Source organism: Haliaeetus leucocephalus, unplaced genomic scaffold, assembly GCF_000737465.1.
Source record: "Haliaeetus leucocephalus isolate CR32 unplaced genomic scaffold, Haliaeetus_leucocephalus-4.0 Scaffold140, whole genome shotgun sequence".
Lineage (NCBI taxonomy): Eukaryota > Metazoa > Chordata > Aves > Accipitriformes > Accipitridae > Haliaeetus > Haliaeetus leucocephalus.
Window position 1 is genome coordinate 7,170,653 of NW_010972576.1, and position 20,195 is coordinate 7,190,847.

At 44.4% G+C, this 20,195-nt stretch overlaps 2 protein-coding genes across 2 annotated transcripts in view; one reads left to right on the forward strand and one right to left on the reverse strand.

Annotated features, from left to right (window-relative positions):
- The window catches only part of TNKS (tankyrase, TRF1-interacting ankyrin-related ADP-ribose polymerase), a 148,471-nt gene extending 133,279 nt beyond the window's left edge, over window positions 1-15,192 (forward strand). Inside the window, exons 22-29 of the mRNA XM_010561027.1 lie at window positions 23-105; window positions 2,625-2,745; window positions 3,375-3,472; window positions 4,843-4,917; window positions 6,120-6,225; window positions 7,081-7,267; window positions 8,020-8,176; window positions 10,014-15,192. Coding sequence (XP_010559329.1) covers window positions 23-105; window positions 2,625-2,745; window positions 3,375-3,472; window positions 4,843-4,917; window positions 6,120-6,225; window positions 7,081-7,267; window positions 8,020-8,176; window positions 10,014-10,100 — 914 coding nt within the window. The 3' untranslated portion in view covers window positions 10,101-15,192. The remainder of the gene's footprint in view (window positions 1-22; window positions 106-2,624; window positions 2,746-3,374; window positions 3,473-4,842; window positions 4,918-6,119; window positions 6,226-7,080; window positions 7,268-8,019; window positions 8,177-10,013) is intronic.
- Window positions 15,193-15,810: 618 nt separating this feature from the next.
- Window positions 15,811-20,195, reverse strand: part of DUSP4 (dual specificity phosphatase 4) — a 97,636-nt gene continuing 93,251 nt past the window's right edge. The window contains exons 2-4 of the mRNA XM_010561028.1: window positions 17,324-17,494; window positions 16,733-16,952; window positions 15,811-16,511 (exon numbers count right to left, since the gene is read on the reverse strand). Coding sequence (XP_010559330.1) covers window positions 16,126-16,511; window positions 16,733-16,952; window positions 17,324-17,494 — 777 coding nt within the window. The 3' untranslated portion in view covers window positions 15,811-16,125. The remainder of the gene's footprint in view (window positions 16,512-16,732; window positions 16,953-17,323; window positions 17,495-20,195) is intronic.

Sequence of the window (20,195 nt, forward strand, 5' to 3'; positions counted from 1 at the left end):
TTACTTGTTTCTTCTCTTACAGTTTCTGGTCTCGACATGAACATTACCCAGTTCCTAAAAAGCCTGGGTCTTGAACACCTTCGGGACATCTTTGAGACAGAACAAGTAAGTGGCAAGCCTTGTCTCTGTTTGTATGTTTAAAAGAGAGACTAATCTAATAAATGTGAGTGACATTTACATTCCCTGATTGAAAAAGGGAAACAAAAAAACCCAACCTCACATCTACAGGAAAACAAATATGTCCAAGAAAACTGCAAATTAGTTGCCACATACTTTATGGTGAAGTTGAGAAACCTGTGAAAATCTCTTTTGCTGTTTGATTCAGATATCCAGTGTCTTTCACTTTCTTATACATACATGATGACTGTCAGTTTGGCTTGTATTCTGAGAGACATTGGACCTTGTGAACTTTGAACATGATGGCTATAACAAAGTTAAGTTGGAATGTCGCCTGCACTTGTCCTTCAGCAGTCTTGATATCCAAACAAGCCTTTTGCTGCCTGTACTGCTGCATGTAGCACTTTGGTTAGATCTAGGAAACCCTCCAGTTTGACCATAAGCTGAAATAAAAATCCAGTTTACCAGGGCTTAGTCACACTAGAGAATGCAGAAACTGGATTTCCTAATAGGTTAGACTATAGTATTAACTGGGGTTTGCAGGGCTACCAAGTTTCAAATGGAATTGAGAGATGGGGGGGGGGGGAAACTGTGGATTTATCAATAATTCACAATACATGAAAAGAGTACGACTAATGTAACAGTTTCTCAAGCTTCCATTACTTCTTAGAGCAGAAGTACCTCTAATGTATTTGTGGACTCTTTTTAGGTACCGTTTCTTAAATTTAACGTGTTACAGTTAAATAGAATATTTGTTTGCGTGAGTGCGATGGACACAGCAGTGGAAGTGAAAGGTGCAAGTGCAAGAAACTGGATTTGATGGTTTGGGTTTTTTTCCCAGGCCTCTGCTGCTAATCTTTTATGAGGGGCCAGGAAACAAACATTTGAAATGTAATGTGTTGTCTACAGGAAAAGTTCCAACTGTTTCCATGAAAGGTTACAGGAGATATCTCCTCAAAGTTAAAATGCCATATAATCTTTGTCCCCTTCTTATATATGACGCATAAGCTCTTTTCTATTAAGAAGCAAATCAACCTATATTCTGTTCACGTTTCTTTTTTATTATTTTTCACACTTTCCTGTTATGATGCTGGTTTTGTTCTACTTTTGCTTCCTTAACTCCTAACCTGTTTTAAAGATGTTCCCCTGCTAATAAGATTTAATAGTGCAAGTTGGATTGACTATATTAATTCTTCATTTTTAAACTGTTTAACTCCTCTTACAAGTTTCTTTCTAGTGAAAACAAGCTCATCTTCCTTAAGCTTGTTGGTTTAGGCTGCTTTTTCCAAGCACTGCAGTATCTTCATGTGCACTTTTTCACCTTGGCTCTAGTCTCTTACTCATACTGGATCTGTGCTGATGCTTTCTAATATCTGGGTTTCTTCTGTATTTTTTTCATGTTCTGCTGCATGTGATGAATGTCTTCAGTGGCTTTTCTACAGCAATCCCAGTGGGGTTGTTTCTTGCTCAATTGGATGGATGTTCAGTGTAACTATTAATTCCTTGCTTGAGTTGCTTTCTTTTGAATTAATGATATTCAATTTGTAGTAGACAGAGTTCACACCTGCAAGTCCAGTTGTGCTAACATTCCAGCTTCTTTTGAAGTTGTATGGTTTCCCATTATTTGCTGAGCTTCCCATTCTAGTTTAATGTCTAAATTTGGAAGTAGATTTTATGTAATTATCTCCTCCAGATGAAATCTTTGTTTTTCACAGAATCACCTCTATGCACTATTGCTTTATAGTAATAAAAATGTGTGCTTTATTTAGCCTTTAAGTCCTGTTCTTTTAAAAAAAAGTTTATTTGACATCATGTTTTATTACCTTTTCCAATAATCTTTGTGACCTTGAAATTTAAAAAATTTAAAAAATTGTCAGGTGATTGTAGATATGTTCATATATTGCAACCAAATGAATAGTTTTATGTGTCATCAAAATGTTAATTATCCCAAAAATAGTGGAATAGTTGAGCATGACTTAGCATAGCTGACCCACTGGTTTGATACACATGCAAGTGCACACATGGATATATACACACAGTAATAGCACACACCATAATAATGTTGATGTGAAACACACTTAATGTTTATTAGTAAACTTACAGAATACCCATTTCTGTTTGTGTAGTGAAAATAATGAATTGCACAACAATGTGAAACTTTGAATGTTTCAAAAATACTCCCAGATTTGTCCCAGCATTTCCATGCATCCTCCTTCCATGTAAGTAAAAATGTTTTTGAGAATCTCCTGTGAGAACCAGCTCCTATTAATTGCTATAAGAGAAGTAAAAGTTTTGCACGGCTTCAGACTGTAGCAGCTGGGTAAGGTCCTGTGGTAGGGAGAGGCTTGCCAGAAGGTGGCAGCAATTAGAAGTGCAGCAAAACATAAAACATCTATACACTCTTGGTTGCACCATGAATACATGCCATTTTCTGAGCTGATGGGTCTTCAGCCTTGGGAATTGGGCCAGGTTTGGCAAGTGATTTTTGTGGTCTTTCACCTTTCCAGATAACCCTGGATGTGTTGGCAGACATGGGGCATGAGGAGCTTAAAGAAATTGGGATCAATGCATATGGACACCGGCACAAATTAATAAAAGGTGTGGAGAGACTTCTAGGAGGGCAGCAAGGTAAATATGACACTTTTACTGGTTAGTCTAAGCGTGGCATACAACAGGCTCCCAGAAGTCACCTTTTGTAAACGTAGGCATTGTCACCAGGGCTTGAAAGAATCCAGATGTCATGAAAATGTACTTGCTGGCAGAGCTGGTGGCTGGGTGGGTTGTGACAGGTAAAGAATGTACTGAGGACATACAGGGCTGAGTGATCACTTGCCTTTCCAGAGAATGGACACCCCTGAGGTAGCTGTGGAGGCTGTGCCAGTTTCCAGGGACTCTGTTTCACCCAGGCAGGAGCTTTTGGATTGATTTGCCCTATGTACCTACCTACAGGCCAGTTGTATCCTGAAGAGTGGACTTGATGGAGTTTTTTGCTGCCCCACACTTCTCAGATGTTTCTCTTGAAAGCAGAAACAATAAAATGCAATTATGTCCCACATGCATTTTCCTTCTCTCTTTTAAAGCCTCTGCTGCTAACAAAAGCACTTTATCTTTTCATGGTTGTGTTTGTCTTGTGTTTATTTTGCATTTCCTGCTGTATTGGGGTTATTTAAGAAGAGTAATGATGATGATGGATACAAATAGAGCTGGTATTGTTTTCTCCTGCTGATTTTTATTCCTTTAATTCCTTCTCTTTGCAGGCACCAATCCTTATTTGACTTTCCACTGTGTGAGTCAGGGCACCATTCTCCTTGACCTTGCTCCTGACGATAAGGAGTATCAGTCCGTAGAAGAGGAGGTATTGCAAGTACCTTTCTTAATGCTCCAGTGGCAGTGTATTTCTCTTTTCACTTATAACCCCTCAGAGCTAAAGCATGCAACGCACATTGGAAGTGATAAAATGTGTTTTGGTGTATGAATTGCATAGATCTGACATGAAGCTTAGGGCTCTTCGTTTGTCTTTTCATACAGAGCAATGATGGAAATTATTTTGCTGTGTCCTGCCAATTTTTTTTAATAAGTGGTCTGTTTGCTCACTTAGTGTTATCCCAATTTTGCCTTTTTGTTGTTGTGTTCTGGATGTCATCTCATAGCAAGGGTTTCCACAGCTTTCCATAGATAGGGGGACCTGTGAAAATCAAAGGCAGTGAGTGAAGACCAAGGGATCAAGGCCTTGCAAGTCTGTAGGCATTTTCTGTGCTTAGGCTGTTTCTGCATGTGAACCAGTTTGTTTTCTCTTGTCTCAGTGGCTTAGTTAATCTGTAACCCAGATAAACAGCTCTTGGATAATTGAGAGTTGACTGTAATTTTGCCTCCCACACACACATGCTCTTTTATTTAAGTAAACTACAAGCAGATACCATTTTGAAGGAAAAATCATAACAGAAAAGAGACTTTCTGAAGAGTTGTGCTTGGAAGAAACACCATTTTACTGTGCATTTGCTATTTGTGTTCCTGCACTGTAGCACAGAAGTGTTTGGAGTCTTTAAAAGTCTAGATATTCAGGATTGCTGCCAGCTGAGCCTGGAATATTTTTTATTGGTAACTCTGTAAACTGGAGTTTGTGCAGATCTTTCGTATAAACTTTTCTGACAGAAGGGTTGCTTGTCTGCTATAGTAAATGGGAATATTTATTTGAGCTGTTACTAAATGTTGTTGCTGTAGCTGTCAGTACCTCTGGAAAAGACATGATGAAACTGTTGAAATTCTCAGGGGCAGCTAATGACATGACATAGGAAAATTTACAGTGCAAGCTTTTCCTGTCACTAAGAAATACAGACTGTACTCATGAGAAACACATTTGTTACTACTTCAAAATGATTTTTTTACATATTCATTTTCAAAGGTTTCTTCTAATCTAAAGCAAGTTGTGTATAATTTTGATAGCAAATGCCACTAGTCTCCTTTTTCCTATGTAGATTTTTATTATAAGATTGGATAATTGCATCATCCAGCTTCTCTATTGTGGAATAGCATAGTGTGTTGGGTGCCTGAGAAATAAGGGTGTACCTCAGTTTAGAACCGAGTTGGGGGTTTTTTGACACCTTTTAATTAATTTTCAATCAAGATTGTCTGTTGTTGCCAGTGATATGCTGAGATATTGCATTAATACTTTGCCTTGCTAGCAAGCTTTGTGCGTTGAACATTCAGTTGTGTTCATTTATGTAGATGCAAAGTACAATCCGGGAGCATCGAGATGGTGGAAATGCTGGCGGGATCTTCAACAGGTACAATGTCATCAGGGTAAGTTTCAAAACCTCTTATGTGGTAAAATAAGTTGGTACTTATGCAAGCAGGCAGAATTGGTTTAATGGATCACCGTTTTATATTCAAAGTTCTTTGTTGAAATAATATTCAGGAGCAGAGTTAAAGCAAGTGCTAAATGCTAAAATTAGACTGATCCTGTACTCTGTGCATGGAATGAGGGTGAAGTATCCACTTGTGCTCTTAAAGGAGTCTGAAGAACTGATATTGAAGACAGAAGTGGTGAAGAGCCTGACTTAGGTTTCACAGCCTGATTTAATTTCAGAGATCTATAACTTCTGTATTTGACTTTGCAGCACAGATTATTTTTTTTTCTTGGTGTAGTCTTTTCTTGCATTTTCAAAGGAGATTTTGGAGAGGGGGAATGGATGAGCATGACTTTAATAAAAGTTTCTAACTCCCTATGCTACTTTGGATCTTGACGCCTTCTTTGCCCCTGCCAACTAGAAAAATACCTTTTACAAGCCCTGGCATATCAGACAATGGAGTGTTGTCTTTCTGAGCAAAAGTACACTTTCTGGTTCCTTTTTGGGGGGAGGAGGGAACAAAACTCTGTTCCTGAGCTCCAGCAAACCCCTGCTGTATATCGGTTTGAAAAGTGAGCCTGTACAGAGCCTTTGCAACTTGGCCCAGTAGATCATACATCCTGAAGCAAACTCTGCTTCCATCCTACTCCCAACCAAAGGTGAAGTCCTTTACAGAAACCACCATGGTATTAGAGCATGTGGCTGGAACAGTATCTCAAGATAGATTAAACAGCAGATCTCCTAATTTCTTTCCTCAGAAGTTGTTTCTTTTCATAAAAATTGAACCTAAACCAGACAGCAAGCTGCAAAAAGCTAGCCCAGATTGTTCAACTTAGGTCAAAGCAGAGAGGGCAGGAGTTTCAGGCAGTTTGTAGTTCTTGGTGGTATTACAAACTCTGAGGGAAGAAGCCTGAAAGTATTCCTTAAACTGGAAAACTTAGGCTGCAATTTCACAATAGTTTTAACCATCTGCAAGTGTGTGCTACTGACTTGTTTGAAAGACTTCAGCCTTGCATGCAGAACAGCCATGGGGTTTCTTTATACCATTCATATGTCTTACTCTTAGTTTCCCTGTCAAATTTATGCAAATTCTGTGAAATTATATTACATTTCAATTCCAATTGAAGTATGGTTGGACCTGTTGTACCACTGCAGATTCAAAAGGTCGTGAACAAGAAGTTGCGGGAGAGATTCTGTCACAGGCAGAAGGAGGTCTCAGAGGAGAATCATAATCATCACAATGAACGCATGTTGTTTCATGGTGAGGAAGTGATCTCTGTTTGTATGTACTGATAATTACAGAAAAAACCCCAAAACTTAAAAGGACCCACAAGCAATGTTGCTGTGTCACCATCCTGTACGGTGATTGTATTTCTGCACTAGAAATGCAGGGGTGTGGGGGTGGTGGAGTTAGTCTGTATGGTTACTGCAGTCTGAAACTACACTAGATAAAAAATAAATTTTCAGAAAAAAGAAAAAAAGTGGGTTTGCTAAGCCATATCTAAGTCATTTCCAGTAAAGCGGCTGGGAGGATGTTACATTGCTGTGAGAAAGACAGAGTATCTTCTAAAAGAGGGAAGTAGCACACAGGAAAATCATTTTACCCTGGCACTTCAGGCAACCATGAGGGAAAGGAATCAAAGCCAACTATGAGTCTCAGCAACATGTTTTCTAGAAGCATCCAGAAGTGCCTACAAATGACAGTTGCCTGAGGGTCCTCCTGCCCTAGATCCTTCCATGATTCTGCGTAGGAAATTGGTTTTGGGTATGATTGTCCTGACCTCTTGCCCCATCTTAACCAGTACTGACTGCTGGAGAAGGTGTGCACTGACAAGATAAATTGTGCTGAAATGTGAGTGGGGGGAAAGCCATTTAATGAGATCTGTGAAATGAGTAAGAAATATGAGTCACACATGGGATCTTGGTATATAATGATAAATCCCTCACATCACTACATCCTGCTGGGTATCGCCCCCTTCCAGCTGACTGAGCATGCTTTCTGGTGCTTAGTGGTCTATTTGAGGCAGACAAGCTCCTCTTGAAATAGACTCCTGTATTACTATAGCGCTTAACAAGTATGTATGATAACACATCATTTCATGTCATTCTGTTCTAGGGTCTCCCTTTATTAATGCTATCATTCACAAAGGATTTGATGAAAGGCATGCATACATTGGAGGAATGTTTGGAGCTGGAATTTACTTTGCCGAGAACTCCTCAAAAAGCAACCAATATGTTTATGGGATAGGGGGAGGAACAGGCTGTCCCACACACAAAGACAGATCCTGTTATATCTGCCACAGGTATGAGTCCAGCAGTATTCCATGTATGTACTTCTGGCTGTCCTAGTTTTTACAATCCCAGCACAGGATGAATTGCAGGGAAAGAATAGCCACTTGAGCTTGGTCATGCCAGGAAAAATGCAGCTTTCCATACATCAAGGCTGAACAAAAATGGATATAAATGCAGCGAGTCCCACAGAAAGGTCAAAAATTACATCTAAGCATACAGTGAGTGTAAATCAAAGGGAATTGTGGCTCAGGAAAGAGGCTTGTAACAGCAAGTTTGAAAATGAAGAGTCAGGGGAAAATAGCAATTAAACTCCAGGCACTCTCAGAACAAAACTGCAGTGCAAAGTGGTGGTCAGCAGTACAGTGTTGTACTATGGATCAGATAATTTTGGAGGTAGTGAACAGTACTTAATCACAGCTTTGTTTTGTACTGGAGTAGATGAATGTGCTTTTTGCACTTTGACACCTGTCTGTACCCTGCTGGTAGGAACACAAAGAGTTTCACCTTCTTTCAACAGCTTTATATAAAATGAACAGGTCTGCATGTGAAGGCTAAACAAAATATGTGTTTTCCCTTCTGCATGTCAAGAAAGATTTTTTTTTTTTTGTGATGGGTTTTATACAGCCTTAGAACTGGTTTCTAAAAATGTTTCTTGAAAAACCCTTGAGAAATTAAGTGTAACAAACTCAAAAGTCTGAAATCATTCTGGAAGCATGCAACTCCTGGTAAGATATTTTAAAATTGTTTTCTTTTTTCCTTTCAGACAAATGCTCTTCTGTAGAGTGACCCTTGGAAAATCCTTTCTTCAGTTCAGCACAATGAAAATGGCTCATGCCCCTCCAGGGCACCATTCTGTTATTGGCCGGCCAAGCGTGAATGGACTTGCCTATGCTGAATATGTTATCTATAGAGGAGAACAGGTATGTAGTTTAGCAAGGGACTGGGTTTATGGAAGGGCAGAGCTTGGAGCTGGAGAGGGGATGTGACTGGTTTCCATACCAAGTGTGCTGTGATAACCTGGTTGATTACATTTTTTTCATTTAAATGTGGAAGTAAACAGTGAACTGCATCAAGCCAGCAAATGCTACTCCTTTCCACTGAGCTGCTCTGATTTACACCATGCAGAATTGCCTAATTCCCCCTGTGCAGCACTGCTGGAGTCTGTTAAGAGTTGTAGTTTCTCTCAGGGGGCGCTGGTTCTCCCATTGCATTTTACTGGCATTACTGCAGTAACAAGAATGCATTTCTCACCCTTGATAATGCAGATTCTGGGCTTTTTACCTGTAGATTCCAAGTAGTGACGGTGTCCCTGTCTGCCAGAGACTACCCTTAAATGGCAACTGAGGTAGCACAACAATGTTCAGGAGGTGATTTTTAATCTGAATAACTCAGCTAGGCCGTTACTCTAGAAAAGTGGTTTGCTTACTACTCTGAATCCAGGCTCCAAGATTATATAATAAGTTCAGGTTGGAAGGAACCTTGGGGAGGTCACCTAGGCCAGCATCTTGTTCATGCTATGTTCAGACCAGATTGCTGAGGGCTTTCTTTGACCAGGCAGGTCTTGAAGGCCTTGGAGGATGGTGTTTCACAGCCTCTCTCAGTAGCTTGTTCCTTTGTTTAATTATCCTCAGAGCAAAAAACATGTTCTTTGTTTCCAATAGAAACCTCCCCTGTTTTATTAATCTCATTCTCCTGCTGTGCAGTGCAGAAAAGAATCTGGCTCTGTTTTCTCAGTAGCGTTCCATATGTGATGGAAGATTGCTATGAGATCCCACAAAGCCTTCCCTTTTCTGAACTGAATAAGCCCATCTCCCTCAGCCCCTTCTTGTTTATCCTGTGCTCTCTCCCCCGACTATCTTACTGGTCCTTCGCCAAACTTGGCTCCAGCTTGTTGCCATCTTTCTTGTATTGGAGGGCCCAAAAGTTGTATGCAGTTGTCTAGATATGGTCTAGTGAGTACTGAATAAAGGGCAATCATCGCTACACTCAGTTGACTGGCTACACTGTTGTTGATGTACCACAGGATGCTGGTAGCATTTATTGCTGCCAGGACACACTGTTGATTCTGCTTTAGCTTGCTGTCACCCAAGGGTACCCAGCACCTTTTCAGCAGAGCTGCTTCCCATCCTGCAATGTTAGAAGGAATTCGTTCATCCCAGATGCATTTGCCCTTACTGGATTTCATGAGGCTTCTGTTGGCCTGGTCTTGCCTGTCTAGGTTCCTCTGGGGCCCTGCCCTCCAGCAACTTTAGCTTTGTTCTGGGACTGAACCTCCTACCAACTGTCTTGAGAAAGCACTGTGCAGACACCTGGGTTACATGCTTTGGGTGTGCCAAGTATTTTACTGCCAGTGAAGGTGTTTGCAGGTCATGTGGCAAGTCAGTGAGCATTTTAGGGTCAGACTACAATCGGTCATCTGAGGTTTTTTAATAACTTACAGGCACTGACTGATCCATAGGATTAGCTAACAAGGAGACTAACTCTGTAAATTCCTGTTGCACACACATTTTCTGGCAGTGTCTGCATGGAAGAAACATCTTTCTTTCTAACAGTGTATTAACGAAGGTATTAACTACATCAAGCAGTTCCCACTTAGTGCTCGCTAGGTTTGAAATCTCCCTTTTTCTTTTGCACTCTGCATAGAGCTGATTCTTGCACTGTGCTTCCTGATCACTGTTTAGTGAAATCCAAAATGAGAACTTGCTGAGTATGCCCTTGCATAAAGCAATGTTGTTTTTTTCTTGACTTAACTTTCAGGCATACCCAGAATATCTCATTACATACCAGATTGTGAAACCAGAGGCTCCCTCACAGACAGCAACAGCAGCAGAGCAAAAGACCTAGTAGCTACAGAGCAGTGAAGAAGGATGTGACTTCAACCTTGGACTGGATGGATACGTGTTTCAGAAAATCAGTATCATATAAAATCCTTAACAACATGGAAATAAGCTGTATGTCTTTTGTAAAGCATTGCTGTCTTGATGAATACAATATGAGTAACTCTTGCATACTCAACTGCTACTGTTCCTTTTGAGGAAAGTTTACAAGGGACTGCCTTTTAATAACATATCTCAGGCTCCTAGTCTCTGCAGTTACCATGTATAAAGTAATGGGTTTTTGATCTAGACTTTGGGAACATTATTGTGCAAACAGAAATCTTTTAGTGCCATCTCACATGTTAAAATTTCAGACACTACTATTCTAGTTATTTTATTTGCAGATAAATTGCATTAAGCCCATAATTTTCTTTTCAGTACACACCATTCATTTTATGTTTTGAAGAGATCCTAGTCAACTATTTATTTTCCTTTTGTATTCTGAAGTTGAGCCGGAACCTTCTTACAGATATTTTGCACAAAGTCGATTTGACTGAAATCATTAACAATGCAATATGAATTTCATCTGAGAAGGGGCTAGGTCCAGTTCTTCAATATAGGGGGTTTTTTTGCACACCTCTGAGCAAACTATAATATGAGTGAGTGTAACTTTAGAGTGGAAACAAATTGTGTCAGTTTGCTGCTTTGAGTTTTCTGGGAGAAGCCCTAGGAAGTGTTCGCAAGGGTAAACCAGCTCTTGTGCTTGGAAAAACTTCATAGAGCAGGTCAATGCCCTCTGCTGGCATCTCTAAGAGAACGTTGTATAAGGCTCCTTATTAAGTACATGCAGTTTGTGAAATGTTCTCCAGTTACAGTGGCATATGGTTTTGCTGGAAGATAGCAGGTGAAAAGTCAGAAGATTGCATACATGAGGGCATATCTGGTTCATGTCCCTCTAATATAAGACCCAGTAAATGGGTTTCATACCAGTAAGGGAGAGTGTATTATAGCTGTTTCATGTCATAACTTTGTGTGTGACATCACAGTTGAAGAGCTTAAGGGATTTACAAAAATAATAATTTTTTTTAATATCGATTTTACATTTTTGAGAACAAGCTTTTAAAACAGCAGTTGGCAAGTGGATTGTTTGCAGGTATACCAGAGAACAAAGCTAGGATTTATTTACTCTAATCCCCTTCTCTGCAAGGTCCCAGGTTTATTTCACTGGGTAGGAGAAAGTTATTTTTAAGCATTGCATAGCACAGCATCACACAATTTCAAAAGTCTCCCTCATGGAGGATATGCATTTAACAAAAGTAGAAACCTATTGCTTTTTTGTGTTGTTTTTACAGCTTCAGAGAAGGTTGAAAATCAAGCTGTGTTAATTTTTTTCTTAACAAGCAACACCAGGAGATGTGCTTCAGTGCTGAGCATGTAATGACTGGAGAAAAAAATGTTATTTTGAACACAACACACTGTACATTTCCCTATCAACCAGCACTATTTAGTATCTGATGATCCAGTTTATGCATTCAGGCTTTATCACCCTTAAAGCAAGGAAATGACAGAATAGTGTCCTTTTAGTTTCTAAAAAAATATATGTGCTCCCCATAAGTGGGATTTTGCTGACATGTTTGGATAAAACAAACTTAAACCTGAAGAGCTTTTCACTTTCAGCATTAAGACGCAAAATTTTCATTTTTAACATTAAGACATTAATGTTGAAGCAATCCTCGCAGAGGAATTTCACCCACTGTAAAAATCAGTCATTTGATGCAATCTGGCTACCTGCACATCATCTGTTTGTGATATCTCTAAAGAAAACGTTAGAAATAGCAATACTCCAACAGATCTTGAACTTTGGGTTTTATTTTTCTTGAGCTGGCAGTGGATATATGGTTCTCGCTTCATTTTGTGACCTGATTAAATATGTAGCTTTGAAGTCCAAGCCAGGCTCTAGCCTAGTTGTCCTTTTAATCAAATTTCATTGATAAAATTGGGTGCTTGTATTTTGGCTACTTGTTTATAGTGTTAGGATTGCAAAGATCACCACTAGGCTTTGAAGCTTTGTATTCATCATTTAAGTTTGGGATTTGTTTTTAACTTAGTTAATAATGGAGTGGGGGGATGTGCCTACCTACACTAGGGTTTCAGATAGTGTTGAGAGTGAGTGTTGCTCACCATCCCCAGTTAGACATAGTTTTAAATGGTAAAACAGTTGTGCTGCTTAGGTGAGCAAAATGGTTCATGTGGGTGTGGAAGTTAAAAGCTTTACATCTTTCAAAAACAAAAACCTAAAAACAAAAACCCCACGAAGCCCACACCAGATTCTGTTCTTGCTCGTTGTTTCCTGTGTGCTGATTGAACTAATGGCTAGTCTGGATTTCTTCTGCAGCCTTGAACTTCTAGAGGATAAAAATACTGTCCAGTATCTTTGAACTGCCAGTGTTAACGTATCTGATGTTCTGTGCAGAGTAAAGGTGCTGTGTGAGGAAGTAATTTTGCAGTGGTTTTTGTCTCGTAATGGCGTGATCTCATATCCATTTGTGGCCAGAGACAGAGGAATACCCAGGCCTGATAATGCGTGCGTGTGTCGTAGAAACCCGCGCAGGAGTAGCATCTGCCTCTCCTGGCATATGTTGTTGTAGCTCCTCTTACAGTTTAAAACAAAGTGAGGATCTGCCCATCGATATGGAAGTTGCCCATGAAAAAGTTGGTCGTGGTTTTGGTGGCAGAGCAGTGTTTAGCAGGTTGTTACGGTACAGATGCTGCTGCTTTAGCTGAGGGAGTTAACTTGATGCCTCTGAATTCTAGAGAACGGGACCTTAAAAATAGCATGCCCCCATAACCAGGCAGCTGCTGCCTCCTGAGAAATGAAGAAGTTTTTCGACTTCCTGAGAAGGGCAGTCCCCCTGGTAACAGGATGCTCATTTGCAGCATTGGGTCACCGATGGAGGCATGGTAGGAGCTGAGGATGCAAGAACACACTGGGCTAAGCCATCTCATGGGCTTGGGAGCCTGGGCACCTCTCGCTGGCTCCAGAAAGAGCTATTCCTACTGGGACAGAACGTGGTGTCTGCTGGGGAAAGGGACAGTTGTCTTTCAGGCCTGTTGATTTTTTTTCCGTGTCTCTCTGAGGCAGCATTTTGAAATGTCTGTGCAGTTTGCAACAGGACCTTAATAGGCAAAACAGAAAGAAACTTCACCACGTAGCAAAGAAGGTATGGTTCTGCTCTCCATTGCTGAAATTGTTTCCATGAGACAGATGAATTGGGTACCTGGTGCAGAGTGACATTGCAGTGTGAATGCTGTCAACAAAACTTATGTTAGAATTAAAAGCAGAGAGTACAGTACCTTAATAAGGTGTATCTTATTTTCTCATCCATATTTTTATCTGCCGATCTATTTTGATCCCAGCTCCATGGAGACTGTTACAAACCTCTTGTACTAGTTCCACTGTTTTGCAGTCACTATGGGTCTGTAGTCCAAGGAATGAGCAATGTGTTTTCTAACCTCTGTTTTGAATGTTTGTATGTGATGCAATTGAATCCCACTGCATTATGCAGCTGGAATTTATTTGCCTGCAAACTTTTACACTTTGCTTGTTGATAACGGAATACCCCAAAACAAAATTCTACACTGAAGCAAAAAGAAAGCCCCCCCAAAATATTCTGCACTGCTGGCTTCAGTGGGCAGCAGACACAGAAGAGGCATGTGGTATGAGACTGACTAGCTTCTGGAGAAGGGCGCTTCCTTGGCTCTGGAAGGCAGCTGATCCTACTGTTTGTTGTAGGTTAGAGGAGATGTCTGCTCCCTGTGAACGTGTGAAGCACTGAGGGATGCTAACATATCGTGCCACTGTGTGGCCTGCAGGAACTACTTAGGCAGACAGTGGCAAATCTGCTCAAAAACCCCTCCTGCATCCCTGCAGTGAAGTCAGAGCTCCTGCACAGTACCTGCACTACCTAGAATTTCCACATGGGACTGTTAACAGAAATTGCCCATAACAGATTTTTTCAAAAGATGGGTAAAAGGAACGGACCAACCACAAAACAGATTAGTTTGAATATTGCTAATCATTCTCAGCAGCTGAAGGTCAGGAAATGTGTGAATTTATTTTTAATGGGATTTCTCCCTTTCCATGCTGCTTTGCCACAGAAAATCTGGCTCAGAAATCTAAAAGGAGATGCATCTAATGCATGCTTCAGTCATTTTAAGCCATGCTGCAGCCTTGCTGGGGAAGACATGGGAAAGTAGAGATTCAGTTCTAGCCACAGGTTGCGAGTGGCCTGTGAACCTCTCTAGCCTTGAATCCACTGATGATCAGAGGTGGTGGCTTTGGCACAGTCCAGAGCACATTCTCCTGATCTTTCAGAGAGAGGCAGGACACGCGTGCAGAGAGGGAGCAGCAGTGTTCCCACCTCTCTGAACACGTAGATATGAAACCTTGAGGATCAGGGGACAGCATATGTGTGTTAAGACTTCTGAAGCAAGGTGAATGAGCCCATGAATCAGCAGGGAACGCAAGAAACATGCATTTCCCATTACACTAACACATACGCCTGTCAGATTGTATTATCTGACTGGTTTTGATGTATCTCTCTTGCTGAACCTGTTGGTGGCAAGTTCTAGTGTTGGTTCCACTCATTACTAAGGTAGTTTGATTAGAGTCTCTGTATTACAAGGTAATTTTGACACTTTCTTCTTAACATCTGCAGAACTTGCTTCAGCTTTGGAAACTGAAATGGGGATTTTTCTGTGCCGCAGTCTTGCAAGGTTGTGTACCTTCATTCCTAATTGCTTTCTCTGCCAACCCAAATGGCAGTGTACCTGGGGGTTGAGTTTTCAGACCTTTTTTTGTATAACTTGTTTTCATAACTAGCCCTATATGTTTTCTCTCTTGGTTGCCAATTACCTGGAGCTGGGATATAATTTATTTATTTCCTCCTTTACCCTCTCTCTCAAAGACGACGATGGGCAGGTTCTCAGCCTACCTACATGGTGGACTTCAGGTAACATCTCTGTAACAACCAAGTTTGATCTATAAATGTGCTTGGCTAAATGTCTGATCTGCAATACTTGTAATAGTTTAAAATTCAATAAATACATTTTTAACAGTTGCTCTCTGAAAGCTGAGTGTTTGCACAAACTGCTATTCTGTCTTGGTCTTAGGACAAACCTGCGCCAGCCACAACTGTTGAAAACTGTTTTATTTTTATTTTCTCCAAACAATTTGTTTTCTCCCTTTCTCGGGCAATAAATAAAAAGTTCATTTCTTAAAAAAAAAAAAAGGGAACAAAACCATACATATGTACATCAGCCACACAGGCATCTTGTGTGTTGGATTGGACTGGGGGCAAGAAGAGAGGCAGGGTGGGAAATAAGGCTCCAGGTGAGTTGAAGTGAAGATGAGGCATTTTCTAGGCTTGGACCAAAAGCTGCAGCATTGCCTCCCCAGGTGCTGGCAGGGGTGAGGCTGACTGTAGGCAGCCCTGTGCCACCACCACTCCTGCTTGCCCCAAGGCCCTGCCTGCAGCTCTGCATGTCACCCAGTGTAACTGGCTCAGGTAAGCAGCACCCACCACACACACCCATGTCAGTCAGTGCAAGGGGGAAGACTGCTGCACAAATAAAAGGAGGGTATTGCTCCCTTTTCAACCCAGATGAGCTAGGGGCAGAAACACAGGAGGTGTGTCTTTTTTTTTTTTTTTTTTTTTTTTTTTTTTTTTTTTTTTAGAAAACACGACAATAAAATGGGGATGGAAAGAGATGAAGACCAGGCACTTGAGGAAACCCAGTATACTGTTTTTTCCCCTCCCCCAAAGAGCCTGGAAAATGTCAGGGTTTGTGGCTTTTACCATTTCCCATGCTTTCAAAACATAAAATTAAAAAGCAAAAAAAACAAGATGAGGTAAGAAATTTCTCTACGAAAAAGACATCGAGTCCAGGGTGAACAGCAGTGTCCGGAACTATTGCTTAACATCATGGGGTTCCATGCCCCCCTGGCCCCTCCGCACCTGGCACTATCTGTCTGGCTGGCCCCAGCCCCTGAGCTAACAGCTGGGTGATGTGGTGATGGGGCTGTGCAGGTATGGGAGGCTGCTGGGGGTGGCATGGACACCCACAGAGACTGGGAAGCTGAAGACAAACTGGGAGGTGGGGGTGGAGGTGGCCTTGCCCCGCTCCCGCAGTGTCCCCGAGGGGCTGACAGCTTCCACTGCGCATGAGGTGGCCAACACCTGCGACTCAAACTGCAGCAGCTGCCCCATGAAGCTGAAGTTGGGGGAGATGATACTCCGGCGCTGCTTGACGAACTCAAAGGCCTCCTCCAGCTTGACACGCTTCTTCATCATCAAGTAAGCCAAGCAGATGGTGGCTGAGCGGGAGATACCAGCCTGGCAGTGAACTAGGACCCGGCCACAACACTCCTTCACCGAGTCTGGAGGGCAACAGGGGATGAGACATGAGACCAACGCCCTTCCAACAAAGCCAAACCCACTGCCAAACCCACAGGTGGTGGCTGACCTCCCTCCCACCAGACCCTGCTGGATCCCCATCCCCTCTGAGCCAAAGGCTCCAGGTCTTTGAGGCAGGAACCTCCCCCGCAGCCCCCACCGAGTGAAACACACACAGACACGGCTCCTCTGCACAGGCACTCACCTATGTATTCAATTGCCTCCATGAACCAGGAGCTGATGTCGGCTTTGTGGTTATCCTCCACGGGGATAGACTTGTACTGGTAGTGCCCCTCAAAGTGGTTGGGGCAGTCTGAGGAGACGTTCAGCAGGGCTGTGATGCCCAGTGCATCAAGCATGTCCCGCCGGGCAGCGTGGTAGGCGCTGCCAAGATAGAGGAAGGGAAGGATTTCCACAGGGCCACCCTGTTACAGAGGAAAACAACAGACACGGGGGTGACCAGGGGACAGCAGTGGGCAGGACGCACGTCCAGATGGCTTGCAGGCCCTGAGCAGAGGCTGCCTTTCTGGGCTGTTAACCCATTTCAGCCCTACCCCTCTCCATCCCTTTCAAGAACGGGCAGGTGTGGTTAATGGGATTTGGCCTTGTGTGCTCCCCAAAGAGCACAGACACCCTGGGATGAGGAGGACTGCCATGTTCTCCTACGAGAGGAGAGGGAGCAGGGCTCCGGCTCTGCGGGCCTCAGCTGAGGGAGAGCAGAGAGACTCCAGCAGGACCAGGTTGCAATGCTGGAAGGAGCAGTCAAAATAGCTGAGCACTGGGCTTCTAGACATACCTGATCATGAAGAGGGGTCCCACAGGAACTGCAGCCCAAATCCAGGGGCTCAGCACTGCTGGGGGGTGACACATTGCTCAGGAACTTGGTTTTTGCGCAGAATTCAGGGTACTCTGAGGAGAAACGCTCGTAACCCCCTGCAAGAAGAGAGGCACGAAGCGTTATCCCAGGCTACGTTCACAGCGCTGCAGAACAGCACAGCTGGAGCTGACGTGTCTCACCGTGCCCTTCACCACTAGATGATGCTACAGCGATGGAGAGTGGTCTCCTGCCCCAGGAGGAGCAACCGGACTCCTGGACTCCTGGCAGCAAGCAGGGGAATCCTGGAGGCCCCACCACTCCCTTGGAGCCAGAGCTCCCCAAGAGCTCTGCAATGTTCTTGGCTGCCCGAAGTCTCTGGTCCAGGGTTTAGTCCCCTACACGCCACCAGCCAAAACCCCAGACCGAGGCCAGGGTTGCTCTCTAAGATGATGGAGAGAGGATTTGTTGCCGGCATCCTCTGACTTTAACGGGAAAAGCTGCCCCCACGCCAGCTTTCAGCTCCCAGCTTTCCCAGACACAAAGCACGGGGAGGTCTCCCACTTTCCCAGCCTGAACCTCCTGCCCAGAGCTCCCAAAACAACAGGCAGGGGGAAGCGCAGGCACTGGCCAGGTAGTTACCCTAACCCCACAGCAAAGCTGCTCTCCAGAGAGAGGTGTCCACTGCCTCTCAAGGACATGGGTGCAAGCTGAACATGGAGGTGAGCACCCTGTGAAAGAGCAGCTTGCTCCTTTGACCTGCTGCCGGGAGGATAAGCAAAGGTGAGGTCAGATCTTCCCAACAGCAGGTAAAACAAGAGCAAACCCCATCGGCTTCCCAGGACAGGGAAACTGCAGTGTTGGCTGCAGATAAACTCTTCTGTTGAGATTTCTATCTCTCATTCCAATCAAACCAACAACCCTCACATCCTTGTAGAGTCTGACCTTGAGCCTTAAAAACCAACAGAAATCCGGTATTTTACTATCACCACAGGAATCTAGCTAGACCAAGCCCTGACTCCCAGGCTACCTCCTGCAGACTCACCCCAACTACACGACCTACACCTGCAGATTTGGGCGTGCCAGAGCACACACAGCAGGACATGTATTCCTTATCCAGCTTTAGCTCCGAGGCTGCCCTGAACAAGGCAGTATGTTCAGAAGACCAGTGGATGCAAGCATCTCCAGCAAAGCAGCCCAGGACTCCCTAGGAGGCTAGAGACCAGTGTTGCCAGCATCCCAGTGTCCTTTATGGTTTTCTCCCTCTGTGCAAGGAAGGGCTCTAGTACCTTAAAGCAGAAACATGCGTATGCATCACTGAATTTGCATTGTCCCTCCCCCATGAGCTGGACAGTTTGCAGAGGCTGCTGTTTCCAGGGTCTGACATCCCTTTGCAGTCCTACTGGTTCAATCTGGAGGAGCACCCAGAAACAAGTGCCCCTGTTAGACTTCTTCAGGATGTCTGATCCCAAAATCCCAGCACCTACCACATCCCACTCCAGTGGGATCCTGAGAGGGAGAAGCCGCCCAGGGTGATGTGCAGACACAGGCTCCCTCCTTGGAAAATCAAAGCGACCCTTTCAAACAGACAAAGATGCTTCTCTTTAATGTGCCTGATCAGATCTAACGCCCCATCAGCCAAGCTCCACGTCCAGCGGCTCCATCCAGTGCCGTGCAGCTCCCAGCTGTGTGCACAGGCCCTGCCCAGCACAGGCACCACGCTGCACAGGTGCCCATCACCACACAACAGCCAGCCGGGCTGTTTGACAGGGAACCTGGCAGCAGCCTGATCTGCACCAGACAGATCCGGGCCTGCACCCAATAAATTTGCATTTGGACAGGCACAGGGCTGGGTTAGCACAGGTCCCGTAAGAGCCACAGGGGCACCAGAAGCCCTCAGCTGACAAAGGCCACCCTTGAAGCACAGCAGCGGTTCCTGCCACACGTGCAGCTCCCAGCACCACGATGGCTCGTGGCGAAAGACCCAGAAGCATGTTCCTGAGCGAGCCCTTGCTGTGCAGGTGCTCCCGCAGCAGCGCATCGTATCACATCCTTGGAACAGCTCCTGCTGTTTTTACTGTATCTAGTACAACAGAAGCGCCAGCTCCTCCATCTATCAAGCCTCTTAATGGATTTGCTACTCTGCATAAGCATCCTCACCCCTGCTGTAAGTAAACCGAGGAATAAATTAACTCTCAGGCTGTAAACAAAAAAAAGAAAAGACCCCACAGAGCTCATCCAGGTGCTCCAGCTGAGCATCCCCCTCCCTTAAATCATCTCACGGCACTTCTCAGGACCGGCAGCTCCAACTGCTCACGGCATCTCATTTAATAGGCGCCAACGCTGCCGCGAGCACGGCATGGGGGGAAAGCCCCGACCCCTGCTCTGGTCGTGAAGGGAGGACAGTGGCATCCCGGGGGTTTCTGCCCGCTGCAGAGGGACGCCAGCCTGACACCAGCGATCTGGCCCTGCACAAACACCTCCTCTGCGCCGGGAGGCTGGGGATGAACTCAAGCGAAGGGGGGGAACACACACACCCCCCTGCTTCCCTCCGGGTTTGCGCCTTTGCCCCCCCGGGTGCCGGGCAGAGGCACGGGGCCCGCTCGGCCTGAGGCGGCTCAGAGCGCGTCTCTCTCGGGCCACCCACGCGTGGGGCGGAGGGATGCCCTCGCCGCCGACCGTCCCAGGACCCCACCGCCCCGCCGGCTGCGCTCCCCCCGCCCTGAACGCAGCACCCGCGCTCCCCCGCCGCCGGCTCCCAACTTCTGGCGGGACAGCCGAGGCGAGAAGAACGGGCCCGGGGACGCCCCCGCCCTCCCCCAAGAGCCACAGCCAGGACGCGCGCCCCGGCCCA